Here is a 27079-nt window from a genome sequence, read left to right on the forward strand (position 1 = left end):
TTTTTACATGATCTATGAAAAGACACAGGTAAATAATTAAATGGAACCAGTGGGCATTTGGGTCACTATTCTCAGAAAAGGAAGATGTTTGGTTTTTATGCTGGAATTGATAAATATGTAACTATGTGACGAGGAAAAAAAGAGCTGAAAATGGAGGTTGGCTGCAGCACGTTGGTTGTGTTTGCTCTCCCAAGTGATTCACACCATCACATATTCGCCACTGTTCTGTTTATCTACATTGAATGCAGCCAGATCGTCCACTTCTCTCAACTCATTATGACGCTCCATAACACATTTCATGCCTGAATTCCCAGTGAAAATAGCAGCCACTGGATCTACTGTATAGCTTCTGCTGTGAGGTGGAATTGCATGGCACTGAGTCAACTGGAGAGGAAATCTTGCTATTATTCATCATTCTATGTACACAAATGGCTTTTGGGGGTTGCTGTATTCATACCATGAAGATGGGACATAGTATGGCTGTTTCACACATCACTACCTTTCTACAAACAAAAAAATTAATGCTACATGCACAACATCCTGAGGGTGGAAAAGTAGTCACATGACTTGTGTTTTAGAACAAAAGGCCAAGAAGATAACCTCTGAAAGTAGCAGAAAGCTGCTTGCTTCCTGTTATATCAGCAGCAGATTTGCTTACACTCTGTAAAGATGCAGAAAGATGGGACACAAAAGGTTGAGTTGTATGACTTTTCAAACCAGTCTAGTGTCAGTTACAGTTTACATCCCTGTCTGTGAAATCATGGGGAACTTACCATATCATCCCTCCGGCAGTACAGAAGATGTATACAGTCAGCACAATTTTAATATTACTGTCACCAATTCAGTATCTGACCAAATGTCTCGCCTTCTGTTCCTGAGTTATGATGCAGTGTAATGGCCAGAAAAGTGTTGTTTTGATTGAAAGTTGACCTTCTGAATATATAATATTATTACTTCATCAATTTATCCTGTTCGACATTTGTGTTAAATGTAGTCAAAATAGCGTACAAATTCTGGAGTTATGGTCAAAAACATGTTTTGTAAGGCCCAAGTGACCTTGACCTTTGACCTTAAAACACCAACTTCTTATCAGTTCACCTTTGAGTCCAAGTGAACATTTGTGCCAAATTTGAAGAAATTATCTTACGGTGTTTTTGAGATATTGTGTTCACGAGAATTAGACAGATGCTATGTCACAGTGACCTTGACCTTTGACGACCAAATTCTAATCAGATCATTGCTGACCTCATATGGGCGTGTGTACCAAATATGAAGAAATTTGAGATATTGGGTTCAGGACAATGAGGCAGTCAAGGTCACAGAGACCTTGACTTTTGACCTATGAAGACCTAAGTTGAATTGGTTAATTGTTTAGTCAAAGTGGATGTTTTTGCCAAATTTGGAGAAATTTCCTCAAGAGATATCACATTTAAGAGAATGGGGAAGCCAACCTGAAAAAAAAAAATGCCTTCAGCCACAGCTATTACTGGTGTGGAGGAGCAGGAATAATATGAATGAATCAGCTTTCCACAGACCCAAAGCTGTTTTTGAAACAGTTGATCAATCACTGGCATTACTGGTTATAAAATGTTATGTAAGGTCTCTCTTCTCTCACCCTAGTGTTTGTGTGTGTTTGGCAGTGTGAGTCATCCCTCTGTGGCATAAACTGTCAATTGTATGAGTAGATATCAAGCAGAGGGGTCAAAGGAGAACCTCCCCTGTTCAGCACCACAAGATGAGCTTAAATCTTCTATACGGAGCTCACATATGATGGTAAGATAAGTAATAGTCAAACAGCCTCACAGTACCACTTACTGCCAGTGAAAAAAATCTACTGCACCCTGTCAAGCAAAGCCGTCACTGTTTACAGCTCACCTGTGGTTTTGCAACGTCTATAAAAATAAGCAGAGTTATGATTTTTTTTTTTTTTTTTGCCTTCTACCTTTGAAGTTAAAGTTTCTCCTGGCTGTCAGTTTTCAGCCTTTTAACCTCAACAAAGGAATAACATGTTAGGGGAAAAACAGAATATGACCAAATAAGACTATGCACAGGGAAATCCTTTCAATTATAAGTTGGATATACTCAGAAAATTGTACAAACAACAGGCTCAGGCTTCTTATATTGGTGACAAATGAAAGCAAAAACCTTAATGAATGGAGAAACACATGCAGATAACTCCATACAGGGCACAAGGGGTCAGTAAATGATTTGATGATTAATGATGTGAATAATATCCTTTACAGATGAGTAGGTAATATGGATTTAAAGGAAAAAATCAACCCCCAAATGATCATTTGTATATCAATTACTCGTGTAGTTTAACAATAACTTTGTATAGAAAACCTTGTTTTTCTTGCATGGCTACGGTGAATAAAATACCCAAACATGATGAATTGAAGTCATTGGGGTCCACATTTAACATCAGCAAAAATTTATCAAAACATCCATTTACAAACTCTCACACAACTAACTAACACAGTGTTATCCAAGTTTCATTAACACTGTCGGATGATCAGCACTTCCCAAACAGACAGGTCTTTTTGAAGGGGCAAGTGCACTTAAAGTTAAACGTATCTACACTCTCTTCAAAACCAGACTCCAATGACAAAAACAGCAATTTTACCTCACCGAAAAAAACAGCTGCTGGTCTACCACTGCCTCAGTCAGTCAATGTTACAGGGACATGAAGACTCTGTATTAAATATATACAAAGGAACAACTGTGTTTTTCCTTGAATTTGTCATGCATCTGTAAACCACAAAGTAACTGGATGGCCAATTGAAACCTTGAAAAAGACTTGTGTGTTACCTGAAGTGCGAAACAGTGCAGTTGATATAACAGAGAATAATCTTTAGCTGCCTCTGTGAGTACATTCACTCCTTTAATCATCTAGAGTGCCGATACCTTCTGACCAGACAATCAGGATTTATAAGGACACACACTGTGCGGAGGACCAGCAGTGGCGCTGACAATGACCTTGCTTGTAACAGTCGATGACACGTGCATAGGATAGGATGGCTGCCGTGTACAGGAAATTACAGTGTGTCACACTGTAAGGTGACATATGGGTTAGAGAAGAAAATGGAAGCTTGACCCTGGTGGCTTGGGTGGCACAGCAAATCATAATCTCCTTTATATAGCACATACTGGCTGTCATGGTAGGACATCATTAATTTTGTTTCTCTACGGGAGGATTTTCTCTCTAGAATATAAAGCAGTGAGTGTTTTTTATGAAAGATTGTAGGAATTATGTAAGAATTGCAGCATTGGTGGAAGAGAGTGACATTTATCCTTATTTTCAGTAAAATGTTTTGTCAGGCACCTTTATCCAGTGATTGCCCAGTATCATTGTTCTCCAGTGATATACTACACAAATAAATACTACAAACACACGATAGAGCATGACCTTACACATGACAAAATAAAAAATCAGAGTGGATCACTTACTTTGATGAACCACATTATGGAATTACATCTGCAAAAACAATTTATTGCATCCTTTTCTTTATTACGTAAATCAATTTTAATCTCAATCTCATTCAGTCTTAATTAATTGCCTCAGGCCACAGTTCATTTAGCATGAAAAGCTGTGAAAGCACTAAAAGAAAACCTTACAGGGTTTCATCCTCAGCCATCTCTTAAAGGGATAGGTCTGATTTTTTTTTAGGTAGGGTTGCATGGGGTTATCCATAGTCAGTATATTGCATACAATAGATGTCAGCTAGCAGCACACACAGGTTTGGGTCTGACAATAGAGGCTAAGCTATGTAATGCTGTGGATGGGGTCAGTGAGAAAATGTATTTTAGCCACCTCAAAAAAGTTCCTCGTAAAAAGGTCAACATCAGTTTAAGTGTGTGCCATACTGAGGCTATTTTCACCATTTTACCTTAAAGTCAGATAGCTAGTTATGGCGGGGAAGCCATAAACAAGTTCAGATCTCAATTTATGCTCTTATTAAAGCCACCAGACTCCATTGGAAAAAAACAGTAATTTTAGTTTGCAGGAGTTGCTGGTCTACCACTGCCTCAATCAGTTAGTTAGTTTGTGTTATTGTGTCACTTTTTGATTCTGAACTAACCCTTTAAAGCCACACAATAATACAAACAAACTAACTTACCGAAGCAGTGGTAGACCAGAAGCTCCTGTTTTTCTCAAGTTTTCCGTTGTTTGTCGTTGTCATTAAGGTACAGCAATGAAAAATATTCTCAAAATCACATACACTTAACTTATATTGATTTTTTTTGGTGTCTAAAATACATTTTGTTGATGAGCCCTCCAAAGCAGTGTATTGCTTGTGAATAAGTACCTCATACAACCCCAATTTAAAAAATTTGAGCTGTGCCTTTAAGATTTCTAACACATCTTGAAAGTAAACACATACTCAAGATAACAAAAAAATTGGGTAGGGCCTAAGAGAGGATTGCTCAAAATGAACATACTCCTAACTAACCCAATAAAACAAAAATGGGCTGAAGCCATATCACTTAAACTTAACAAATTTCAGCCCATTTGCCACATGACAGTAACAGAAGACGCAGCCAAACTTCCAGAGTATGCCGCTCATTCACTCAAGCATGGGGATAAACTAGGAGGCCCCTATTAAGTGTTTCCCGCCTCAGGATTCAGTGTGTGGCGTCTCAGTTAAACTGAAATGACATCTCTCTCTCTTACTCGCTCTGGTTCACTCACTTCTTTAAAAGTGGTTGTTGAAGGAGCTGAGTTTTATTGACTTTCTGATTTTCTCAGCATTAAACTTCTATTAGCAACCATGTCACTCAAACATCAGTGGGATGGGTGTTAGACTAAAATGGCCTTGTGTTTACAAAAAAAAGTGCTCACTTCTTGACCACAAAATTTGCTGTAGCGAAGCACTTCAATGATTTCTTTTAAGGGGAAGTACCAAGAAAAAATGTGATAGAAATCTATAACGCTTGCTGTGTTACCACATGTTGCTGTCTGAGAAAAAGGCAAAGGGGATGATGGGAGAGATGACGGGTGTTTGGCACCCTGAACTGTCAATTAAGGGTTTGACTCATAATGTAAGAAAAACACTGAAAGACATATATTCCAATGTTTACAGCCAGATACTATTAATATTTATCACCTCTCTAGGATGTCAAGTTTTCAGAAACTGAAACTCCAAATTCTACTCAGTTTGTTTTAAAGTCTCAGCACAAGCAAATAATACATGTCGGACACAGCTAAGATCCTCCAATATTATGTTAATAATGCAGTGTCCATCTTACATAAAGTCAAACTGCAGGGGGTGCACATAAGATTTGACTTAGACCCTCCAGCAGTTCTTGTATTAACCCTAACAAATGTATTACATTACTGAAATCCAATCTGTTCTGGACTTAGTTAAGAGGGGGGTGAGGACGCACTGAGGTTTTTTTTATGGGACATAAAGCCTCTAGTTGGTGGCTTGCGAGCATGATCCATGGCTGTCACTGTAAGCTGCCACAGAGGGAAGGGAGAAATTGAATTGGCCCTCCCATTAATGGGCCATGTCACTGAGCGTCAGGGCTCAGGATGTGACAAGTCCTATCTGTGTGTGTGTGTGTGTGTGTGTGTGTGTGTGTGTGTGTTGCCCTGCGTGTCTAAAACCTGAGTTGACTTGAGCAGTATTCTGTAGCTCACTGACTAACGAGTGGAGACAAACCCACAGAAATACACACACAAACACACTTGTAGGCAGACACACACGTATGCATGCATAAACTCACTACATTACTGTGTGTGCTAATGTTGGCATGGAGGGAATGAAACATATGGTTTATCCAAGATAACACTATCTAGGTCTGCAAAATATGCAAAAAAAAAAAAAAAGAAGAAAAATGTTGAGATTATTTTGCCAGAAAGATGAGTTGTCATTTAAATGGGAATAGTAATTTTTCAATTTCTCTTCATGGAAAAAAATCTAAAATTGTTGACTTTGTCATTTTGCTGGGGTCTGTACCAAACAATAATATTTTTCCTTGGATATGGGATATAATTTGTAGGCTTTAGATCCACAAATATCCTCATTTCTAGTGGTTTATAATGTTATGACACATTTTACCTTTACCCAAAAATTTCCACTCCAGTGGTTTTGAAGTTGCACTTAGCCATCTAGTGATTTTGATGGTATTATGATTAATTGTGAAGCCCCACTACAGCATAATAATTACTGCATACACAAAGAGTGTGATGTAAATCAGCTTCTTTAACTTTTATACTTGCATGTATTATTCAGTCATTGTGCAAAATGAAAAAATACTTCAACTTAGGGTTAATGTTTTGTAGATGTTCACTTTGTCAATTAAAATAATTAAATAAAAATATTGGTTTGTCATATCTGCAGAAATAAGCATGCTGGCTGGCAACAATATTTCATTTTAAAGCCACTATCTGCTGATACTGATGACTTGCTGATATTATCATGCATCCCTAAAAACAACATAGCAATAAGACCTGGTGATGTCATGAGGCTTATTTCCTTTGTTTTGCCTTTTAAACGGTCTAACGGTAATGGGTATTGACGGTTCCAGTGTTTTTAGGATTTTGGCCCATGCCAGGGACTAAAGATAAAAGATACAGGATATTTTCTCCTCCGCTTCATCAATTTGGACCATTCTTTATGAAAAACATCAAAATCTCTAAAGACCTCATTTGAAGCCACAATGTGAATAATTTAAGAAAGTGTGACATGTGCATCTCCAGTGGTAATAACGAAAAATACACCAGTGATATTGAGAGCCTGGACGTTTCCATTACCACAAACTAAAACAAATGACATCTGAATACTTTCTTATAACGCGAAAAATCAGTTTATATGGACTCTCTTTACAATATATGTTTCAGGTGAAGTTGAGTGTAGCTGGAAAATAAAATAACATGTTACCTCAAGGTCCACTTACTTGCAATTTCTGGAGCTTTCAACCACATCTGACTCACTTCCAGCTATGAGATGTGGCTGAAAGCTCCAGAAAAAGCAAGTGAGTGGACCTTGCATTAAATTAGGATTTTTTTCAAGTGTCAGTGACTCAGGTAGTCCAAGTCAGGCCTCGATGCTCATCCAGGTTATAAAGTGAGCAGTTCCTCAAGTCGCTGTTTCGTGCGTCAGGGGCCCGTCGATCACTGCACATTTCCAGGGGCCCCGAGGGGGGTCACATCTCCCTCCTCTCACTACTGTTTGGACACGCTGCTCTATTGCTCTTGCAGGGGAGAAAGTGATGGGGGAGGAGGAGCGGGAGTGCAGTTACATAATAGCTAATGCCCTCTGTCCATGTGTGGTGTCCGCTGGCAGATGGTGTATTGCCCAACAGTCAAGGGCGAATGGACGTATGAAGCAGGGGAGGGCCGGAGGGACGGAGATGGGAAGAGTGTTGTGGAGAAACACGGGATGAGGGCACCAGTCAACTCAACGTGAAGAACGGGATGACAAGGGAACGCTAAGCTGCTGCCACTGCCTCAGTTTTACTGTACCGTAGTCTACATCTTCATGTCAGCCTCCTAAATTCTGGCCACATTAAATTCCTACTGGTTTAGGTAATGGGATAATAGTTTACATAATTAACTAAAAGTGATGGATAAACTGGTGAAATAATTAGATTAAAATACCCTTTTTTTTTAACTCATTAGCTAAAAATATGGATAATTTGCAAAAACATAATTGCCTAAAAGCGATGGTTAAATTATTTAAATAATTAGCTAAAGTAATAGATTATTTGTTGAAATAATTAGCTAAAAGTAATGGATAATTTGTTGAAATAAATTTGTTTAAAGTGATGGATACACTGGTGCAATAACTAGCTAAAAGTGATGGATACATTTTTAAAATATTTAGCTAAAGGTAATGGTAAAATAATTAGCTAAAAGTGCTTGATAATTTGTTGAAATAAATAAGTTTAAAGTGATAGCTAAACTGGTGCATTATGAGCTAAAAGTAATGGACAAATGGTTGAAACAATTGACTAGAAGTGATGGATAAATGGTTAAAATAATTTGCTAAAAGTAATGGATGCATTTTTGAAATAATGTATTAAAATATGTATAAATGCTTGAAATAATTAGCTACAAGTAACAGATAAACACGTAGCTAAAAGTGACAAACCTTAAATAATTAGCTAGAAGTAATGCATAAATTGTTAAAATAATGAATTAAAACTAATGAATAACCTGGTTAAGTAATTATCTCAGAGTAATAAATAAATGGTTGAAATGTCGTATACCACCCAGAAGTGGTAGTATAAGAAGGCAAAGCCACCCAAAAACACTGACAAATTAACTGAATCAAATAACTGTTTACAGTTAGGAACCTCTGCTTTGCAATGTTTCTCATTCGTGTCTCTGTTTCTTATCTCACACTTAACGTGTCTCTATTTATATTCCTGTAGCTAGATCTGCTGAACACACCACTAAACAAACAACATGTGTCCGCTCTGATAAAACAGAAAAATCACCAGCATGCTCGGTCCAACCCTGGAGCCAACAGTAAAAAGTCAGAATCCACACTGTCTTTGGTCAGCGGGGCGTTTGCATGCAGACAGGAGGAGATGCTTGGAGCCGCAGCTATTATGACATTTCTGTCTCAACGCTGAGCACGATGCTAACTGTTTACTCTGAGTTATGTCAACACAAGTCCATGCTGTCGCTAGCATTTACATTATCTTAGACAAAGAATCTGTTTCGTCACAGAGGCGAATTTCAACCCACAGCTCTGTCTCCAGTCTGTAATCTGATGGCGGCACTTATTGCGGACTGCAGTTCAGCACGGTTCAGTTCATTGGTTAACGATGAACAAACAGTCATGGGGGACCGGAGAGGGACGGCATGTTGAATGAGTTGTCTTAGTGCAGCCTAGCAGGGTGTTTCCACTCTGTTCATTATTTCACTGTTGTGCATCACGGAAGAGGAGGTAAATGAGCCTGATGGCAGGAACTGATTTCTGCAGACGTCACAGCACTGACAGAGTGCAGCTACACATAAATGACACTAAACAGAGACTCCAGCATAGACTCAGCAGCTCATTTGCCCGCACTCTCAATTTTTCTCTTTAGTGTCTAAGCCCGCTGCAAGACATTGCCCTTTAGACTCATGGCATTAATGTCAAATAGCCCATGTGGAAACCAATTACAGTATAACTTTACAGAAACTTTTTATCCAACTAAGTTCCACACAAAATTCAGTGAGGATTGGATGAAATTTTTAGGAGGTATGGTTGAAATGGTGGAATGTCTGTTTGGGCAAAGATGGGCAGGCTGTTCTTATAAACTGTATTCAAATGAAAAGTAACACACCCAATCTTGTACATATTCCACATAATGATGACCCAGCAATTCGTGCATAAGCCACATATTTTGGAAGTCTGCAATAATGTGGCCAATGCGCTGACAGGAGCTGGGGTGGTTCCTACTTGTGGCCCTAACTATAGCCAGGAATACGATAAATTAAAAACAGAGGAAAAGGGTCAATATTTCACAATTGTTAGCTCACCTGACACAACAGATATCACTTTAAAAACTAATTTGAACAATCTGATAAAATATCTTCAACATTCTCAACTCCATCATATTGCCGGTGAGCTGATGCCACAACACAGATTTTAACACAAATTTTAACACAATGTGTTGTCTGTTGCAATTGATGGGGTATTTATAATAGCAGATTAATGCACTGTGTCCTTCGAGAGCAAAAAAGACAATTCTCTCTTGACCAATCAATGGACTGCAGTGTTTCTAGCTCCACCTTTTAGTACCAGATCAGTGGCTAGGCACCACAACAGAGAGTAAATAAAAAGACATGATGGGATGGAATGGTTCTACCGGTACTATTAAATATTTAAGACAATTGAAACACAAAAATAATCGTGCTAATGTGTAACGTCCTGAACTGTGATACGTCAGACTGCTTGGTGGAAACAAGTCTCAACAGATAAGCCCAGGCAGAGCCAATAACATAAGCCTCTTTGTAGAGACAGCAAACTTTGAAAATACCACTTAACTAAATAAAGTTTATAACAGAAAAGCATAAAGGCAAAAATGAAATAATAAAAGGCTAAATAATAAAGAATAAAACACAACCAAGATATAAAAATAGAAAACATGATCAAAAGAAAAAGAACTTTGGAAAATGAAATTAGATTTTAAAAAATGCATAGAGAAACAACACAAGGTTAAAAGTTGGCAAGATCAAAAGGCAATTAGATAAAAGCGAGTCTGTGAGAGTGTATTTTGAGAAGTGGATTTAAAAGATGGGACTGAATTAGCAAGTCTGAGCTCTTTGGGCAGTCTTGACTGAAAAAGCATGATCACTGTCTGAGGGTCTCAAACTAAAGTTAATGTGATGTGTTAGGAGACTGAATCAAGGGATTATTACGATTAAACCAGAATTGCTGGTTGTTAAAACAGTGGAATAACCAACTAAACAACTAACAAGACTGACTAACATGGTTTTGGTGAGTTTTTTTGTTTCTGTTGAGTTTGAATGAAGTGTGTTTTATGGTGTATGGTTGTCTTTCTCTGTCCAATAAGTAAAATTGGTGTAAAAAATATAAACTTTTGTGGACATCTTGTGAGTGCATTGTATATTGAGTAGACTGAAAACTGAAAACAGCCTACAGAACTTGGTGACCTTGCCGGTGTCAGGGATGGGAAAGGGTGTAATTTTTGGGGAATTTTGGGGACTCTCTTGCTGACCATCTTTTACACACAGTAATGTTGTCCTGATAAAGATAAGATAAATATAACAAAGCTATAATAAGACAACAACCTTCCTTTTTCTTTGCTAGTAGCGAAAAAAAGCACAATGACTGTAAAAAAGAGTAAGAGAGAAAAAGACAGTGCAGCTCGTGACAGTATACCAAAATTGCCAACATTAGTATTGAAACTGTTTCAAACAATCAGAATATATATATTTCGATAAATCCAATTTTTTTTCTTTAGTAGCAGCTTTGAACATCACTGAGGTGAAAAGGTCACACAGCATTGACTTGTTATGTGTTTCTATGTATCCACTGTATACAGTGTATATATGGTTTACCCCAGATCCATTGATAATGTACCCATTCCCTGCAGCATTGCCCATGCTCATGAATCTGACTCATTCATACAGTAGCTTCATTACTTTTTCATTTTCATTATTCTACCACAGCCCCTCCCACAGGAGTGCTGGTCTGCTATAAACTCAACATCATCATGGATGCTCATTGATATCATGACCTAGAAAGTAAAGCAAGATGATTATCTCCTCAACATGAAGCACAGCATCAAGTCAAGAGCCAGAAAACAAGCAGAATAAAGCTATATGTAAAGGCCAAAACAGTATATGATTCAATAAGAGGGACGTAAACCTGATCAGCCTTTGTTCTAAACGTTAGCCAGAAGCTTCAACTAAACAACAAAGCTCAACCAATCACTCTGATGTGCATGGGTGCCTGCATGCATGTGAGCGAGTGATAGATAGCATGAGACATCTCCGCATCACGCAGGATCTAAGGATGCTAACAAGACGCAGAGCACCGCTGACACCATGGCCTTATAAAGCAGGAGCCTGCAGACACCGAAAGCTTTGATCAGCCACCGTACAGAGACGTCAGACAGGCTGAGGCCCGGCGAGCTGCAGCTGTGAATATTGAACTGATAGAACAGATGCTGTTCCTATCAAAGTTTGTTGGAATCAGATGAGTGGACCTTCGTATCAAATGTGAAAACCTTATTCACAACACTGTAGAGGACAAGCGCTGCAGATTAAATCACTTCATGGAATCTCCATATGGCGTCGTGCCATGCTCTATATCAAGGGGCCACCTGGGTTTGAGTAAGGTAATCCTGTAGTTCACCCGGAGTTATTTCACCAGTGATCTAAAAACAGACTGTAGTAAAACCATCCATCCTTTTTTTTTTTGAAAAACTTAGATATGTTTAGGTTTAAAGGGTTAGTTTACCCAAATGAAAAAGAAAAAAATATTTCTGCCACCACTGCAATGTGGTGGCGTTGCTCAGTAAAAAATACTATTTTAAAATATCAACAGCAACATCTTTTTTGAGAGAAAGTGTCCCTGTAACTATAATCAACAGAGCGCACAGTCCACAGTTTTCACAGGGATTATTTCTCTGCTAGGAGGCAGCTCTAATGACAACTTTTTACAGCACAGTCTGTGGATTACTCAGAGTGCCAGAACATGGTTTCAAAAGAGGTGCTGCTGCTGGATTTATCTAAAGAATAGTTTGGGAAACATGCTTATTCGCTCTCTTTCCGAGACTCAGATAAGAGAACAGTGATACCTGTCTCGTGTCTGTCCATTACACATGAAGTTACGGCCAGGAATAGATTTTATCTTTGCATTAAGACTGGAAGAGCTATCCTGGAAGATTTCTTTACTGCACGTAAGTCCCTGCAAAAACACACCATTGTTACATTTTTGTTATAAATAATGTGTCTATTGTCAAGCTTTAAAGGTGCTTTAAATTTTACAAACTCTCACCCAATGCATGCAGTACAATCCAAGTTATATGCTCAGTACTTTCCTTTCCAACAGCGGACTAAACTGAAAGTCAAATTTAGCGATGCTCTTTTCAAAGCTAGACTCCATTGACAAAAACAGTGATTTTACCTCCCTGAACACAGGAGCTGCCTCGATTCTGTTAGTTGGTTTGTGTTATTGTTTGACTTTCATGATTTTAAGGGTTACTTCAGAAAGTAACACAATAACACAAAGAAACTACTGATGGAGGCAGTGTTGGACCAACAGCTCTTGTGTTCATTGATAAAATGTAACAGTTTTTGTCAACAGAGTCTGGCTTAAAAGACAGCATAGATACGTTTAACTTTCAGTTCAGTTCCTGGTGGGAAAGGGCTGTCTGAACTGAGCATACAACTGGATACATGAGACTTGAATTATACTCGAGAACTGTGTGAGAGATTATGTTTTGATATAGTTTTGCTGTTGTTAAATATGGACCTCTATGACTTCAATCTATCATGATTCTTTATTCCATTTTTGGCTTCGTCATTCACCGTGGAGGCATGCGAGACAAACAAAGTTTTCTTCTCAAATTCAACATTACACAGGTGAGTAATTCATATACAAATGATCATTTGGAAGGTTGAAGTATTTTTTTCCTGCAAATACATCATAGTGGTATCAATCTTCTCATTTTACTTCTCAATAAACCAGACCCTTACCTTTTCTTGGTACTGCCGTCTGGATGAGTCCAGAGACTGGATGAGTGCGGTTGCGTGGCCGATGAACATGGCGTAGCAGGTGGCTCCGACGATCATACTGAGCATGGTCAGCCAGATGTCCGACATGCTCTCTGGGGCTTGTCTTCCATATCCAATGCACAGCATGTGGCTCATAGCCTTAAAGAGGGCGAAGGAGTAGAGCTCACTCCAGGTGTCATTCTGTAGAGACAAAGAAATGACAGACAAAATAACTTGTGGGGGAAACAAATATAAGGAAGATGGAGAATAGATGAAAAATGAGACTTATTCTGTCCTCCTAGAATAGCACTTAACTTCTATAGTTTCTTTCAAGATTCTGATGTGATGAGCTGAGCTTGTCGTCTCAGCCAAAGGTGGACTGTTAAGGCACACTGCACTAAAAAATTATACAAGATAGAGTACGGATGCACAATATGAGTATGCATAATATTATGTCACCTCTACAGAAGAGACTTGATGATCGCTAAAATTAGGTGGGAAAAAAGTGGATATATCGATATTGGTACAGGTTGCCGACAAAGTGAGTTGTTATGTATGAGCATATTATATATCAGCAAAAGATGCAATCTTGTGCATTCCTAAGTTAGAGTGTGACAGAGGTGGTGATAGAGCAAGGGAATGAAAGCATAAGAGGGCTAAAGAGTAAGACAGTGTGAGGCTCTGTGTCTGGTGATAGTTTCAGGTTTGGTGGAGAGCTTCATCATGTGATTGAGCGGCCTTGCCTCATCTTGGCCGGAGCAGAGGGAGAAGAGAGAAAAAAAGCGAGTGCTAATGAGAAGCCTGTACATCTGCCTGCTCCAGTCTGCCTTTGATTGGTGCTCAGACACTCAGTCAACCCTAATTCTCCCGTGTTCGATTCATTAGGAAGCCCTCCACAGGCACCGCTGAACCTCACAGCCTCCCCTCTAACAGCTGTGGTTCACACACTGTCCGGGCTTCACTGCTGTATGTGTGTTTCTTCTCAAACTCCCCCCTGTCCCTCTCTGGGACGAGTGGTGTCTTGAGTCACTGATTGACTGGTTGGATTCGTATCTGATTTGTGTTTTTCCAGGTGTATTTGCATTTCATTTGAGATTCAAATGCAGTTGGTTTTAGAGGAGGTGAAAGAGGACGCACTAGCAAAAGGCTGCCGTCAGATGACAATGAGTGTTTAGGAAGGGGGTTTACGAAACAGCAAAGATAGAAGATTTTAAAGACATGTAGCCTCTGGCAGCACACCCTGCTGGCTGACCGTGTGCCCCGAGCGTGGCTCAAAGTTTCTTATCTGTTTTGAGCTGTCAGCTGGATCAGTGACTTGGATTTGTTTAAGGAGATAAAACTGGGCTTAGTAATATAAAAGAAAAGAAAGAGAAACCCAAGACAACAGTTTGAAGCCTTTAAGATTATACGCACCATCTTTGTTGGTATTTCTATAACTGCAGTCCTTGTCTCACTGTCATCCTCAAAGTTTAAGCCCGTAATAATAAGCAATATTGCAAACAGAACATTTAAAGGAGCTATATATAAGATCTGGGCATAATTCAAGTTTATAACTAAGCCTATCAACAACTCTGACATTATGTCTAAGATGCTTATGTATTGTACTCCGGAGATATCCACTGCTAAGCAGCCAGGGACGCGCCGTTGCTCCTGTAATAATACATCCTGGCCTGAGAGGCGATAGTGAGTCACTGTCACCTCTTGTGTACCGCAGAAGAGGATGAAGAAGTTGAGCCAGCCGTGTTGCGTCGAAGTGTGTTTCTCTGTCGAATAGTGGTCATGGTCATGGTCAGGGCTAAGGTTTTGGGTCAGGTATAGGTGGAGAGGAAACACATATCGATGAGGAAACAGTCCTCGACACAACACTGGAACTGTAGGCTCACAGTTCGTGATAAACTTTTCTTTTAATGTTGTGATGTGACTGTTTTCCTGTTACTGTAGCGCTGCTAAAAGTGAGCTAAGTAAGCTATAAAGTAAATTATACACAAACAACACAGGTGAAGATCATAAGACAGCAGCCTTATTTTGACCGGCTGTTTTGTTGCTCCGCTGTCAGTTATGAGTTGCCTTTTTGTATGACTGATGACTGTAAATTGCAGATGTATGGACACAGTAGTAGACCGAGATTTAAAGGGTGAAATACTGCCCCCCATTCAGTTGGTGGCTGGGTGGCTGGAAATTAAAAATAGATCCTTTAAACCACTCAGTCCAAGCAGTTCCCATTCCAAAGTCATTAAATGCAGCTGCTTTTGCAGTGATTTCGTTATGAGATCCCTAACCCTATAAGACGCCTGGGAGGGGTGGAGCATGGATTGAACAAAGCCTGGACTTTCATGCGGGAGTCTGGTGTTTGCTTCCCAGATGAATGTGATGTTTTTTGTCTACACCTTACCATGTGCCTCTTTTGCCTAATCGTAACCATACATGCCAGCATGCGGTTTTGTTGATGTCCCCACTTTGGTTGTTATGAGCTTTTGTTAACATCGCTGAGTGGGATCACTAAACATTAACAGTAGATGCAGAGGGATATCTAGAGCATAATATGTAGACACAAAAGTCGACTGCGAAGCAACAATATGCGACAATTTGGGATGAAAACATTATGCTTGGTCTCAGCGTCATCCCCACTGCCCATGGGGCGGTGGACAGACCCAGAGCTGAACCCCTCTAGACAGCCATCAGCATGCTGACCACACTGCTGCTGGATAAACAGCAAAAGAAGGAGGCCCTAACCCAGAGCCCGGGCACAGAAAAAACACCTGCTTACACATGGCTGCATCTGTCTCACTCTCCTACAGACAAACGCACACACACACACACACACACACACACACACACAAACACAGTATTTTAGTGGAGAGAAGAGCAGAGAATAAAAAATAAACTTCACTGCATATATCCTAAATGTACTGTACAATGCACTATACAAATGAAAAAAATGAAGAAAAAAAATACTGCTGAGTAGATATTCTACTTAAAATCAAGAAAAAGCCCCTCAGCTTGTCTTTCTGTGATCTATACTCATCAACTACTGTCACATGCTGCTGTGTTATTTATACATTATGCAATCGAGTCGGTAAAGTGGATGTTTAATCATCTTGCTACACATACAGGATGTAAGTAACTGTAAAACTCATCTGCATGTTACTCTCACTGTCTGTGTGGTTGTGTGACTGTTAGTGAAAGCCCAGGGGCATAAAAAAATGTTTCTGCTTGTTTCCCTAGAAATGCTTTTGTCGATGTTCGAGGCCTACGTTGCAGCTGAGTCTCCTGTTTCCGCTCTGATTTCCATACAGATGTCAAACACCACCTTTAACCTGGATGCAGCAGAATTGGTACTCCAAGCATAAGTATTAAAACAAGTGAATGCATGCAGCCGTATGAATGTTACATATACTGTAGTTAAGGTCAATGGGTACAGCACGAATATGGTGACACTGACTCATGGTAAACTCTTGTATCTTGTGTTTACTTGTCTTGTTTAATTCCTTTTTTTGTATTGAACACTGTTGTCACTTTGTATGTTAAGCCCTGTCCTGTGCTGTTGATTGTGAGTGTAAAAAGGAGGCCAACTCGCTCACTGTAAACTAAATCTACATACTGGTATAAATAATGTTACCTTACCTTAATTTATTTAAATATAAAGAGTATACATTAAAGGAATAGTTTGGCATTTTGAGAAAAACACTTATTTACATTCTTGCTGGGCATTAGATGACAAGATTGATACCACTTTCCTATCTGTATAGACCCTTTAACACATGCACTGCAAACCTTAAATCATCCAGACCAGTGGTTCCCAACTGGTAAATCACGGTCCAAAAGTGAGTCGCGTGTCTATTCTGAATGGACCACAAGTGACATGAGAAAACAAAACGTTTGGAAAAACATACACTAGTTTGAAGTTAAGTGAATTGACAGCTCAGAGCTTTTATTTTGAAGTGCCGTTTATGTTTATTCTTGCAATATGTATTATTTATTTGTGTTCTAATCCAACATGTTTACATTTTGCTAAATAAAATTGAATATGTGGTAATGTCTTTAATGTGGGGACCTTGAACTAATGACTAAGAAGAAATCTGAACCTTATGGCTGGACTAATTAGGAACCACTGATCGAGACAATACATGAAGGAGCTGTATGTGAGAATGCAAAATCAGTTGGACCGAAACATTAAATGGACTTTACCCCGGCAGATATGAGAGTGGTATCAATCTTCTCATTTACTGCAACCCTCAGCAAAATAAGTGTTAATTAATTTATAAGAGACTCCATGAGAAGTAAAACGCTTAGAGACAGAGACACACATACTGACCAGCTGTAACTGCAGTATGTGTTTATGTTTGAGCTAATAGCTGATTAAAACCGACAGTGTACAGCTGTCTCTTACTATCAGAAATTACAGCCTTCATAGTAACACAATAAACTAATTCTACAGAGATAGGATTGTGAGTGAGGGGTGGGGGGGAACAAAGAGGAAACAAATGAATTTAACTCTGGTGTTCATTTTATTTGCCCTCGCTCTTCACTGAGCAGTGTGGATGATAGCTAATTGTACATAATGCATTTAGGGAGGAACAAAGGGAGTAAGGGACATCTATGATACGTGATGAAGTATAAGAATAGTGAGTGTACGTGCATGCTGACACATCCATCTGGATTTGCACACTGTTTGTTTGTATTTGAATGTGTGTGTGTGTGTGTGTGTGTGTGTGTGTGTGTGTGTAAGATTTGTGCCAGTCATGCTGCCGAGTACCTCTTTGACAGGGTGCAGTCCCTATCTGACTAAAACTGATGTGGGGAGTTTAGTTTGCTTGAAAGGAGTGACATTTAGATGACACTGATGTTTAGAATTTTAATATATAACTGCTATAAAAGAGCTTGTTAGTGATGTTAAGATTCATTATTTAGAAGCAGTGCATTCGTGGTTTTATTCATTATTAAAAACCAAACGTGCGGAAGGTTGCAAGATGGTTTGATGTCTGCTGGAAGTACTTGACAACAATAATATGAAACACTGACATTCAAGGCAAAACTGTTTCTACTCATGCATAAAGTTAAAGTGGAGTGTGTGTGTAATGGAAAAATAAAGGATTAATCTGCACAGTCTCAGGGCATCATGGCTGCTGTGTGTATACTGTGAATAATGCTATGTGTGTTTCTGTGAGGGGATTTGTTTTGTAGTCTTAACATGCTGCTCTTAACTAACTGCCCCTAGAAAGATTAATAAAACTGGATTAGACTGAATTGAACTGAACTGAATTGAATTGAACTGAATTGAATTGCATCGCATCAAATTGAAAAGTAACTGAAACCTAAGTGTGAATTCTTAACTTGAACTGGAACACTTTCTTTCTCAGAATATATAAGGCAGCCTATTAAAAGGTCTCAGTTGATCAAATGTGGCATTTTTCTGTTTTCGAAAAGATGAAGCTGACTTAACTGTAGCAGCGTGTAACGACCATAGTTCTTTTTTTCATAGAGCAAGGTACTGCACGAAAAAAAAGAAATATTCTGATATAATCATAGTAAAAGGGATAAAAGACGATCTAGTCAATCTGTTTTACTAAATAATAGAGTTCACAGCCATGCTAGCAGCTCTGTGTACTTGGACACGGCGGTGTTTTGACCTAAATGCTAATGTCAGCATGCTAATATTGCTCACAATGACAATGCTAATGTGCTGACGTTCAGCAGCAATAATGTTTCCTATATTGCATTTTTTGGTTTGGGCATTTGCTGCTTAGCACTAAACACAGAGTACAGCTGAGGTTGATGGACATGTCATTGGGTTTGCAGGAGTTTGGTATGGATTTATAAAGATATCGGGGAACAACGTTGGAGGCTGTTCCTTTGAAAGTTGCTCAGTGGTGCATAAATCCAAAAAAGTTTGATGTCGCAGGTGTGAAATTATCCACATTTTCTGCTTCATTGTCCTTAAAATAGCAAGCACACAAGAGATTTTGTTGTCCAAACCTACCTCTGGGTTAGCCCTCTGCTAACCTGAATGTGGGATTTATGAATTTAGGATTTTGAAATATTACTGGACCAAATGGATCAAATCCCAATAGTGAAACGACTCATTTCAGGTAGTTGTGACTAGGGATTACCAAAATGCTTCAGTGCTTCGATCGTTTCCATGGTAATATATGTCGAAATCTGGACAGGGAACTGGACAAACACCACCATCCAAAGAGCCAAACGGTTGGAATATAAAGTGTGTTGTGTTGTAAATGCTGATTTGAGTCTTTATCTCAGTCTGCTTTATAGATGTATTTCTCAGCTGACTCCTGTGTATCTTTAATGCTGACTTCATCTAATGTGAAATGGATGCTTGTAAATCATGTGGCAGGATTTTAATTGATTTGTGAGAGGAATTGGACACAGTGGATCTTCGCTTTGCTGCTCAGTAAGCTGTTGTTATTGGGTTCGAGTTCATTAGCTGTAATTGGTTTTTCATCTTAGACAGATATCAAGAGGAAGAAGTTAAACATCATGTAGTCGATGAACATCTTCCTCATAATGTTATAGATTAGATGAAACGATCTGGACATGTTGGTTAACTGTATTACATGTCTGTTGTGTAGTTACAGTGGACACTCAGCAATCACATTATTTATACATCATTGAACTGTTACATAAAAAGATTATAGCAGCTAAAGAGAGGACAGTCTGTAATATTTGGGAGAAGGACCAGGACAGGGCAGGGACCAGGTTTCCAGGTCTTCCTTTTATATTCTGTTTTACTTCTTTAAATATCCACTTATCCCCCATGCCAACACAAATACAAAGATTCAATGAAATTTGTGGCTTTGTGAATTGTCATCACGCCCTTATATTCACTATACTATATATAGAAACTGAAAATTGTTCAGCTCTTTTCTAACATTCTGCAAACCCCAAATCAGTAGTTTTTTTAAGAGTTGCTTTTTTCCATCCTCCCTGAGGTATTACACATTAGCACAACTGCAATGTCATTCTTTTGCTTTCAACAAAGCAGAAAACTGAGCATTGCAAGTTGAACTTTTTGCAGAGAAGGTGTGCAAAGGGATAAGAATTACAGGTACATGATAGGAGATTCATTTGCAGAAAAGGAGCAGGTTCAGTCAGGCCTTCAGGTCCTCTGAAGGAACAGCCTTCATAGGCTGTGTCCTTCACAGGATCCAGCCTCTGAACTGAGGCACAGCTGTAGATTTCAGACCACTTCTGGTGTGCAACCATGTGCATCCCGAGAACGTATCTAACTGATGATGCAAGCTGTGGCCATATGACTCAAGCCTAAAGCATCTGTGCTGCCATGGTCATGACAAGTATGAGGTGGGCCATTGTTGTAGTAATGATAATAAGATAAAGAGGAATACTTCTTGTATTGCTTTAAACTTAAAAACACTGAGAAGAGCAAGTTGCTTTTTTTAGCCATTGCAGTGTGACTCTATGGATGGAAATGTTAGCCAGTCAATTTTAACAAATTTTAATTTGTCAGTCAACACAAAATGTTTGCTAAATTAATGACATTCTTTAATTCAATGTTTAAATGAAAACAAGATTTTGTGAGTTGAGTAGATAGCCTGACAAACTCAAAATGTATAAACTAATGTTAAAATTGCCGTTAAGAATATGGATATTACAATCACGTTTTTTGCTCCCAATCCCGATGTGAGGCATTTAATATTGAGTATCTGCCAATAGCGAGTACTGATCTGATACTTTTTTCTAGTTTTTTAGATAAGACAGTTGCTCATTGTCCACTTGAAGTTGGTTATTTTAAAATATACCCGCATTCAAGATTTTGCCTTGATATTTTTCTATTCAATAGCTTATTATTATATTTATTCATTTTACAAAATAAAATATAAAATGAAAAGCCTGTTGACATTTTTATTTTGGCATTGTTGTTGTCTCGAGAGAATTTCTCTGTCCCTTTAAGAAAGTATTCTCAGTGTTAGTTGCTTCGATGCAGCCTTTGTCTGAGTTACCTAGATGAACTGTCTTCCACTGAGTGTTTATTTCTTCTTCGAGCAGGGCGGAGAAACACCATGCACTATAGCAGTGGACAGGGATTATGATCTATACTGCAAACTGCCACCAGGGGGTATTCACAATAGTCTGGCTTTACTTCTGGTGAACTTATGTGGTCTAATCTAATTTATTATCAAGCTCCCAAGAACAAAATGAGTGGAATTACAACCTCTGGACTTGCACTGCAAAAGAGACAACTGTCAATAAGTAGATACGTTTTTGTGAGCATCACAATGCTTGCAAAATTACTCGTTTCACTATTTGAAGTTGATCCATTTAGGCTAATAACATTTTGAAAGCAACTTACTACATAGAAATAATTTCAAAACACAGGAGTCAGTTGCCTTGCTTTCAATGCTGTCAAGTTCTCTTCATACATCCACGCTTCGAGGGAGCCTTGATATTCAAGAAAAACCCCAACTCACTGCATATCGATGCTCAGATAAATATGACAACTTTTCTTCTAAAAATGGGGTTGGTCTCACAGGGGAAACTTGCCCCATAAAGACTGCAGTGCCAACCAGGCTGGGCAGCATTTTTTTTTTTTTTGATTGACCTCGCAAAACACAAAATGGCTCAGAATGGAGCTAATAACCATTTAAAAAAATAGTCAACACAATCTCCAAACTTAACTTGATTTTGTGTGTACTCAAAACACATAACATACGAAAGACGCATGAAATTACCTTTCTATTAGCTTTCTTGAAGGTTTCATGTCACAAATATCCTGAGACAACCTGTTTAAATGAAGGATTCAGTCTCTCACTTGATTTGCTTTCATTCCAGATCTCTCTCAGTTTTATACTTCCCCCTTCTTTGATAAATTTATTTAAGAAACTGATGTTGTCTTATTGTGATCTGTTACACTTTAAAGGACATGAACCGAATTACCACTGAGAGAAGCTGTTGGATCATAACAAGCAGTTGTCACTCAGCTCTCACTCACACACACACACACACACACACACACACACACACACACACACACACACACACACACACACACACACACACACACCGTAACTGTCCATTATTTTTATGTGCGCTGACAGGCCTGCCTGCCAGTCCGATCACTTCAGTAATTGAATGAATGGGGGATGTCCTTATTAACTTTCACAGCCAAAGGGCTTCTTGACATGCATCTCAGTGTGTGTTTGTGTGTGTGCTTGCGTGCATACAGTGCACATGCTTTGACAATAAAGCCACCCAAATTGGTGTACTATTGCAACTCTTCCTCTACAGTAAAATGTCTCAGCAGCCTAAATATTAAATTCCGAAACTGAGCTCAGGAGAGAAAGAGAGAGGCTTTATCGTAATGCCATTGATCCATGAGCCAATCAGAGCTGAGGCAGATGGGGCAAACCCACCTGTCATTCATGTAACAGAGACCCACTTAAATAACGGACCATAATGATTTGGTATCTTGTGATCACTGTGCTGTAGGAGCCTGATTGTCGGGCTTATAATAAACACCACTGTCTGCTGTGTGAATATCTTTTACAACTGACATACTGATACTGTTTTTGAGGCAGAGCTGAATACATTACAGGACGTTAAAGAATTGGAAGAAGGCTATTTTGATCATCACATACACACAAAAAGAAAGACACTCTTATACATACACAAGCAGATATAAGAAAGCCCGTAATGCAAGTTTATGTATCACGTGTTGTTTCTGTCTGGCTGTATTATAGCCTAAGTGCACGTTTGCACGGACGATACAAATAGGAAAGCAGGGTGAGGTCTAGTTAATGTCCATGCAGAGCAGGCAGTCAGCCTGAAGTGGAGCATGAGGATCATTTAACGCTGCGTCTTTCATTCAAAGCCACTCTGAAGAGGATCTCTGACCTTGTTTACCCCGAGATGGAAAGCGGCGCAGCACACCAGGCCGCCGCGCCCACCTCAGTGCTCGCTGGCATTGTGGCATATTGCTTGAAAAATAGCACACGGGCGTAAACAACCTGCATCACTGTGAGGCATCAAAAGGAAAACTAAATGTAAGCATGGCGAGGTGGAAGGGAGGGAGAAAAAGGAGTGAAGCAAGCAATATATATATTTCTCTGCATTCATTCCCTTTGGCGATTATAACCATAATGCACAAAAATGTCTTTGTGCAATATAGAAGCGGCCTGAGATTGGAAAACATCCACACACAGTGTGGCTTTGAATTGGAGTTTAATGCCTGTAAGAGTCCATCAGCACATTTATATTTGCAACTGTGAGCTGAGAAAACAACTCCAGATGCCGAGGGAGCAGCAGGCATGCCTGAGCACTATGGGCAAGAGACAAGAGGAGGCTAATAACATCCAAACTGCTGTCACTTTTTTCTCTCAGTCAAACTAAGTCAAAGTCTACAATACTGCTGATGGTGGTGGCACACAGAGTTTAGTGATGCACAGCAACGATTTTTTTCAGCTGATACGATAACCGATAATTACCTGCTTCACATGGCCAATACCAATAAGATAACTTTAACTTTATAACCTGTAGTTTATGCACACCAGATGGGAACAGAGGATAACTTGAGGTGAGAAAATATAGATAACTTCATATTTCATAGCTCTGACCTAACCAAATCTAACTGACATCACTATTGTTGCTACAACAAAATCGGCATAATCTGTCAAGATAGAAATATCAACGTTTTATACAAAAGTAATTGAAACAAAGTAAGTAGCAGTAGCAGTAGAACTAGTCCCTCCAACACCGGTGTTGACACCTGGAGGCTAACGACACAGGTTCACACGCTCTGCGTCAGGGACAGTTGGTGAGAGTCCACTTGCACACACAGTGACAGGGAAGCAGCTATTGTTATCTAATGCTTATAACAGGGTTTTACAACAGAGTTGAGCCTTTCTGGTGTGAGTTTGTTGGGGATCGTTTTAAGGTCTGGTGTTGGATGTGAGCTGCTGCTGTTGTGGCTCGTGCTTATGATGCAGCAACGAATCTTCAGCGCTGCATATAAGCTGTTTCACGGCAGCAAGAAATTTGCTGATCGGGTGAGGAATCAGGCAGTCAGGGATCAGACCCTCAGTGCAATTGTGTTGTCCTTCTCTGAAACTGTGGGTGACGTCCACACCGGCAACACGACATGTTAGCTCTTTAATCAGCGGGCTGCACTTGTTCCTCTTTTTCTTTTTTTCTTTTATTGGTGGTTTGCAAACCAACAAAACTGTACTAAACTAAACTAAACCAAACTAACCTAACCTAACCTAACCTAAAGGTGTACTGCTACCTACTGTATCGGGTTGTGCAGATGCTGCCATTAACCAATGAAAGCAGTCTGGCTTTGCATTACTTTGTATTATTATCGGAATAAAACATTGAAGTAAAAATGTCCTATTATTGGTCCGATATAGTATATCGTGCATCCCTAATAGAATTGGCGTACTGTTTCTTGTTGGCCTCCATAGAAGTGGTGTGTGTGTGTGTGTGTGTGTGTGTGCACATGTGTTGAGGGTCAGAATGAGGAAAAATATGGCCAGAGATGAAACGAGAGGTGGAACGACAAGCAACAGTGACGCCCCCTAGGGTTAATGGGTGTGAGATCCATCTGTTCCTGGAGATCGCTCTCACACACACACACACACACCACCGTGTCAAAGCACACAGTGTTTTCAGACGAGTATTTTCGAGGGTGGAATGTGCCAAAATTAGAAGGTTCAGCATATGAAGCATTTCTCAGCGTCAGCTGCGTCAGACAGCTCAGGAAACAGCCGACACATGACAAATGCATGAGGAAGAAATCATCCAGTCTGCTGAACTTTCTTAGACACAACAAATATGTGATTTCACTCCAAGAAATAGTTTCAATGACGTCGCAAGCCGGTTAAAGTCATTCACAGCTTGTGATGCTCAGTAGCAGTAGGCGAGTAGCATCTTTTGGCTCCATCACTGTGACAGTGTTCAGGGCAGATGATATTGATGTCAGTCAGGAAAATGTGTCATTCACCAGCAATGCCAACTATTTCTCCTTAGCCTTAAGCAGACAGTTTATTCCACATTCCTCCTGCAGTTATTACCTCTGCAGTCAATGCAAACTGTCCTCTCTAATTACCAATCAATTTATCCTAACAGTGCAATTCTCTCTTTGTCTAAAATCACTCCCAAAGCATTCCAGCAGTGTTTTTTTTCCACTAATACACAATATATCAGGCTGCAACTAATGATTATTGTCATTATCGATTAATCTGATGATTGAACGATTAATTGTTCAGTCTAATAAATGTTTAAAAAAAAAAGTGAAAAATGCGTGTCACAGTTTCCCAGAGCTCAAAGTGACATCTTCAAATTGCTTTTTTTGTCCAACCAGCAGTCCAAAATCCAGAGACTATCATCCATTTACTTCATCATATATCATTTCATATCATAAATGACAGAGAAAAACTGAGAATTCTTACATTTCACAAATTGGAACCAGCAAAACTAATCGCCTAATCAACTAATCGTTACAGTTCAAGCATATACATCCTGTATACTATATGGCCACCAATGGAAGTCACAGCTCCTTCATTTAGTCCATTATACATGAACCATCAAGATATTGATAAGACATTTCAACCTGAATATTTCAAATTCTGAACATCATAAATATCTAAATTCATATTGTGGGTCTCTCCTGGCTGCACTGCTAACAGTCCCATTGCAGGTAATAAAGCCAATATGTGTGTATATGTAATAGGATGTCAAATCACCTGATTTTGCCCAAATTGCAGTAACATTATGTTAAAGTTTCATAACCCCGAGTTTAAAAAACTCTCTGAATCTTGCGGATATCATACTACCTCCTGTGGAGGGCTGTGGGAGAGGCTGTTCTTCCTACTGTCGACCCTCCTTATTCATATATTTTTGGTTTAAAGTAGGCTTACATATTTATATACTGTCTTCAAAAGGTACATACTGTATTTATTATTTAGATTTCAAAAGGCAAACAGCTTTTCCAAACTTTTAACATGTGTTTTAAATATAAAGTAAACTAGGCTTACCCTACAGGATGTTTTCTTTTTTCGTTTTTTTTGTTTGTTTGTTTATATTTTTGTTTGCTCATGTTTATTTTGTAAATATGGAGTAATGTGGTCTGTTTGCATTTTGTTAGTCTTGCACATAATTAATTTAAAAAAAACTAGGCTTAATTTGCAGTTCCAAAAGAATGTGAAAATAAAATAATTTATCAATTAAAAATTCTTGTGTGCCCTTTTTCCTTTAATTGTTTTGAATAATAAATTCCCTCATTAACAATTGTGAAAACTGTGAAACTGTGATATTTCCTCTGACAATAATCTTGATATCAAAATCTCATATTGTGGCATCCCAAATGTGTGTATGTTAGTGAAATACAGTATACGGGATAAGTAAAAAAAAGAGAAGAAGTGTGACAAAGGCAGGTATTGAGCATCAGCGCAAAGAGGCAGATTTGTCTCACTGCTCACATCGCCAGACTTCTCCGTGCCTCCGGCTCTGTCTGTCACCAACTCCCAGTCACTTATCTCTAATACAGAGTGACGAGTCAGACAGCATGGAAGGGTTTAGATTAGAAAATGATACATACACATACAAGGAGAAACATTTCCCAATGTCCCAATTTCCCAATGTCCCCCTGTATTTTGGTGTTTTTCCCTTCTGTTTCACAAGTGCAGCTAATTTGTGATTTGTGACATATTTGAGATATCTAATGATCTTGTTAGAAACTTTGGTGTTGATCTTTCTGTTAACCCCTCCTGTTAAACTGGGTCCCATATTATGCTCATTTTCAGGTTCATACTTGGATTTTTGGTTTCCAATAGAGCATGTTTACATGCTTTGATGTAAAAACAACAACAAAAAAACCCATTTTTTCTTTTAACTTTCTTTTACTGTCAACTTGAATATTGAATA

The 27079-nt window shown here is 39.0% G+C and overlaps 1 protein-coding gene across 1 annotated transcript in view; it reads right to left on the reverse strand.

Annotated features, from left to right (window-relative positions):
• The window catches only part of hcn2b (hyperpolarization activated cyclic nucleotide-gated potassium channel 2b), a 58118-nt gene that overhangs the window by 17981 nt on the left and 13058 nt on the right, over positions 1-27079 (reverse strand). Inside the window, exon 4 of the mRNA XM_042513980.1 lies at positions 13169-13387. Within this exon, the coding sequence (XP_042369914.1) occupies positions 13169-13387 (219 nt within the window). The remainder of the gene's footprint in view (positions 1-13168; positions 13388-27079) is intronic.

Source organism: Plectropomus leopardus, chromosome 3, assembly GCF_008729295.1.
Source record: "Plectropomus leopardus isolate mb chromosome 3, YSFRI_Pleo_2.0, whole genome shotgun sequence".
In the NCBI taxonomy this organism is placed as follows: domain Eukaryota; kingdom Metazoa; phylum Chordata; class Actinopteri; order Perciformes; family Serranidae; genus Plectropomus; species Plectropomus leopardus.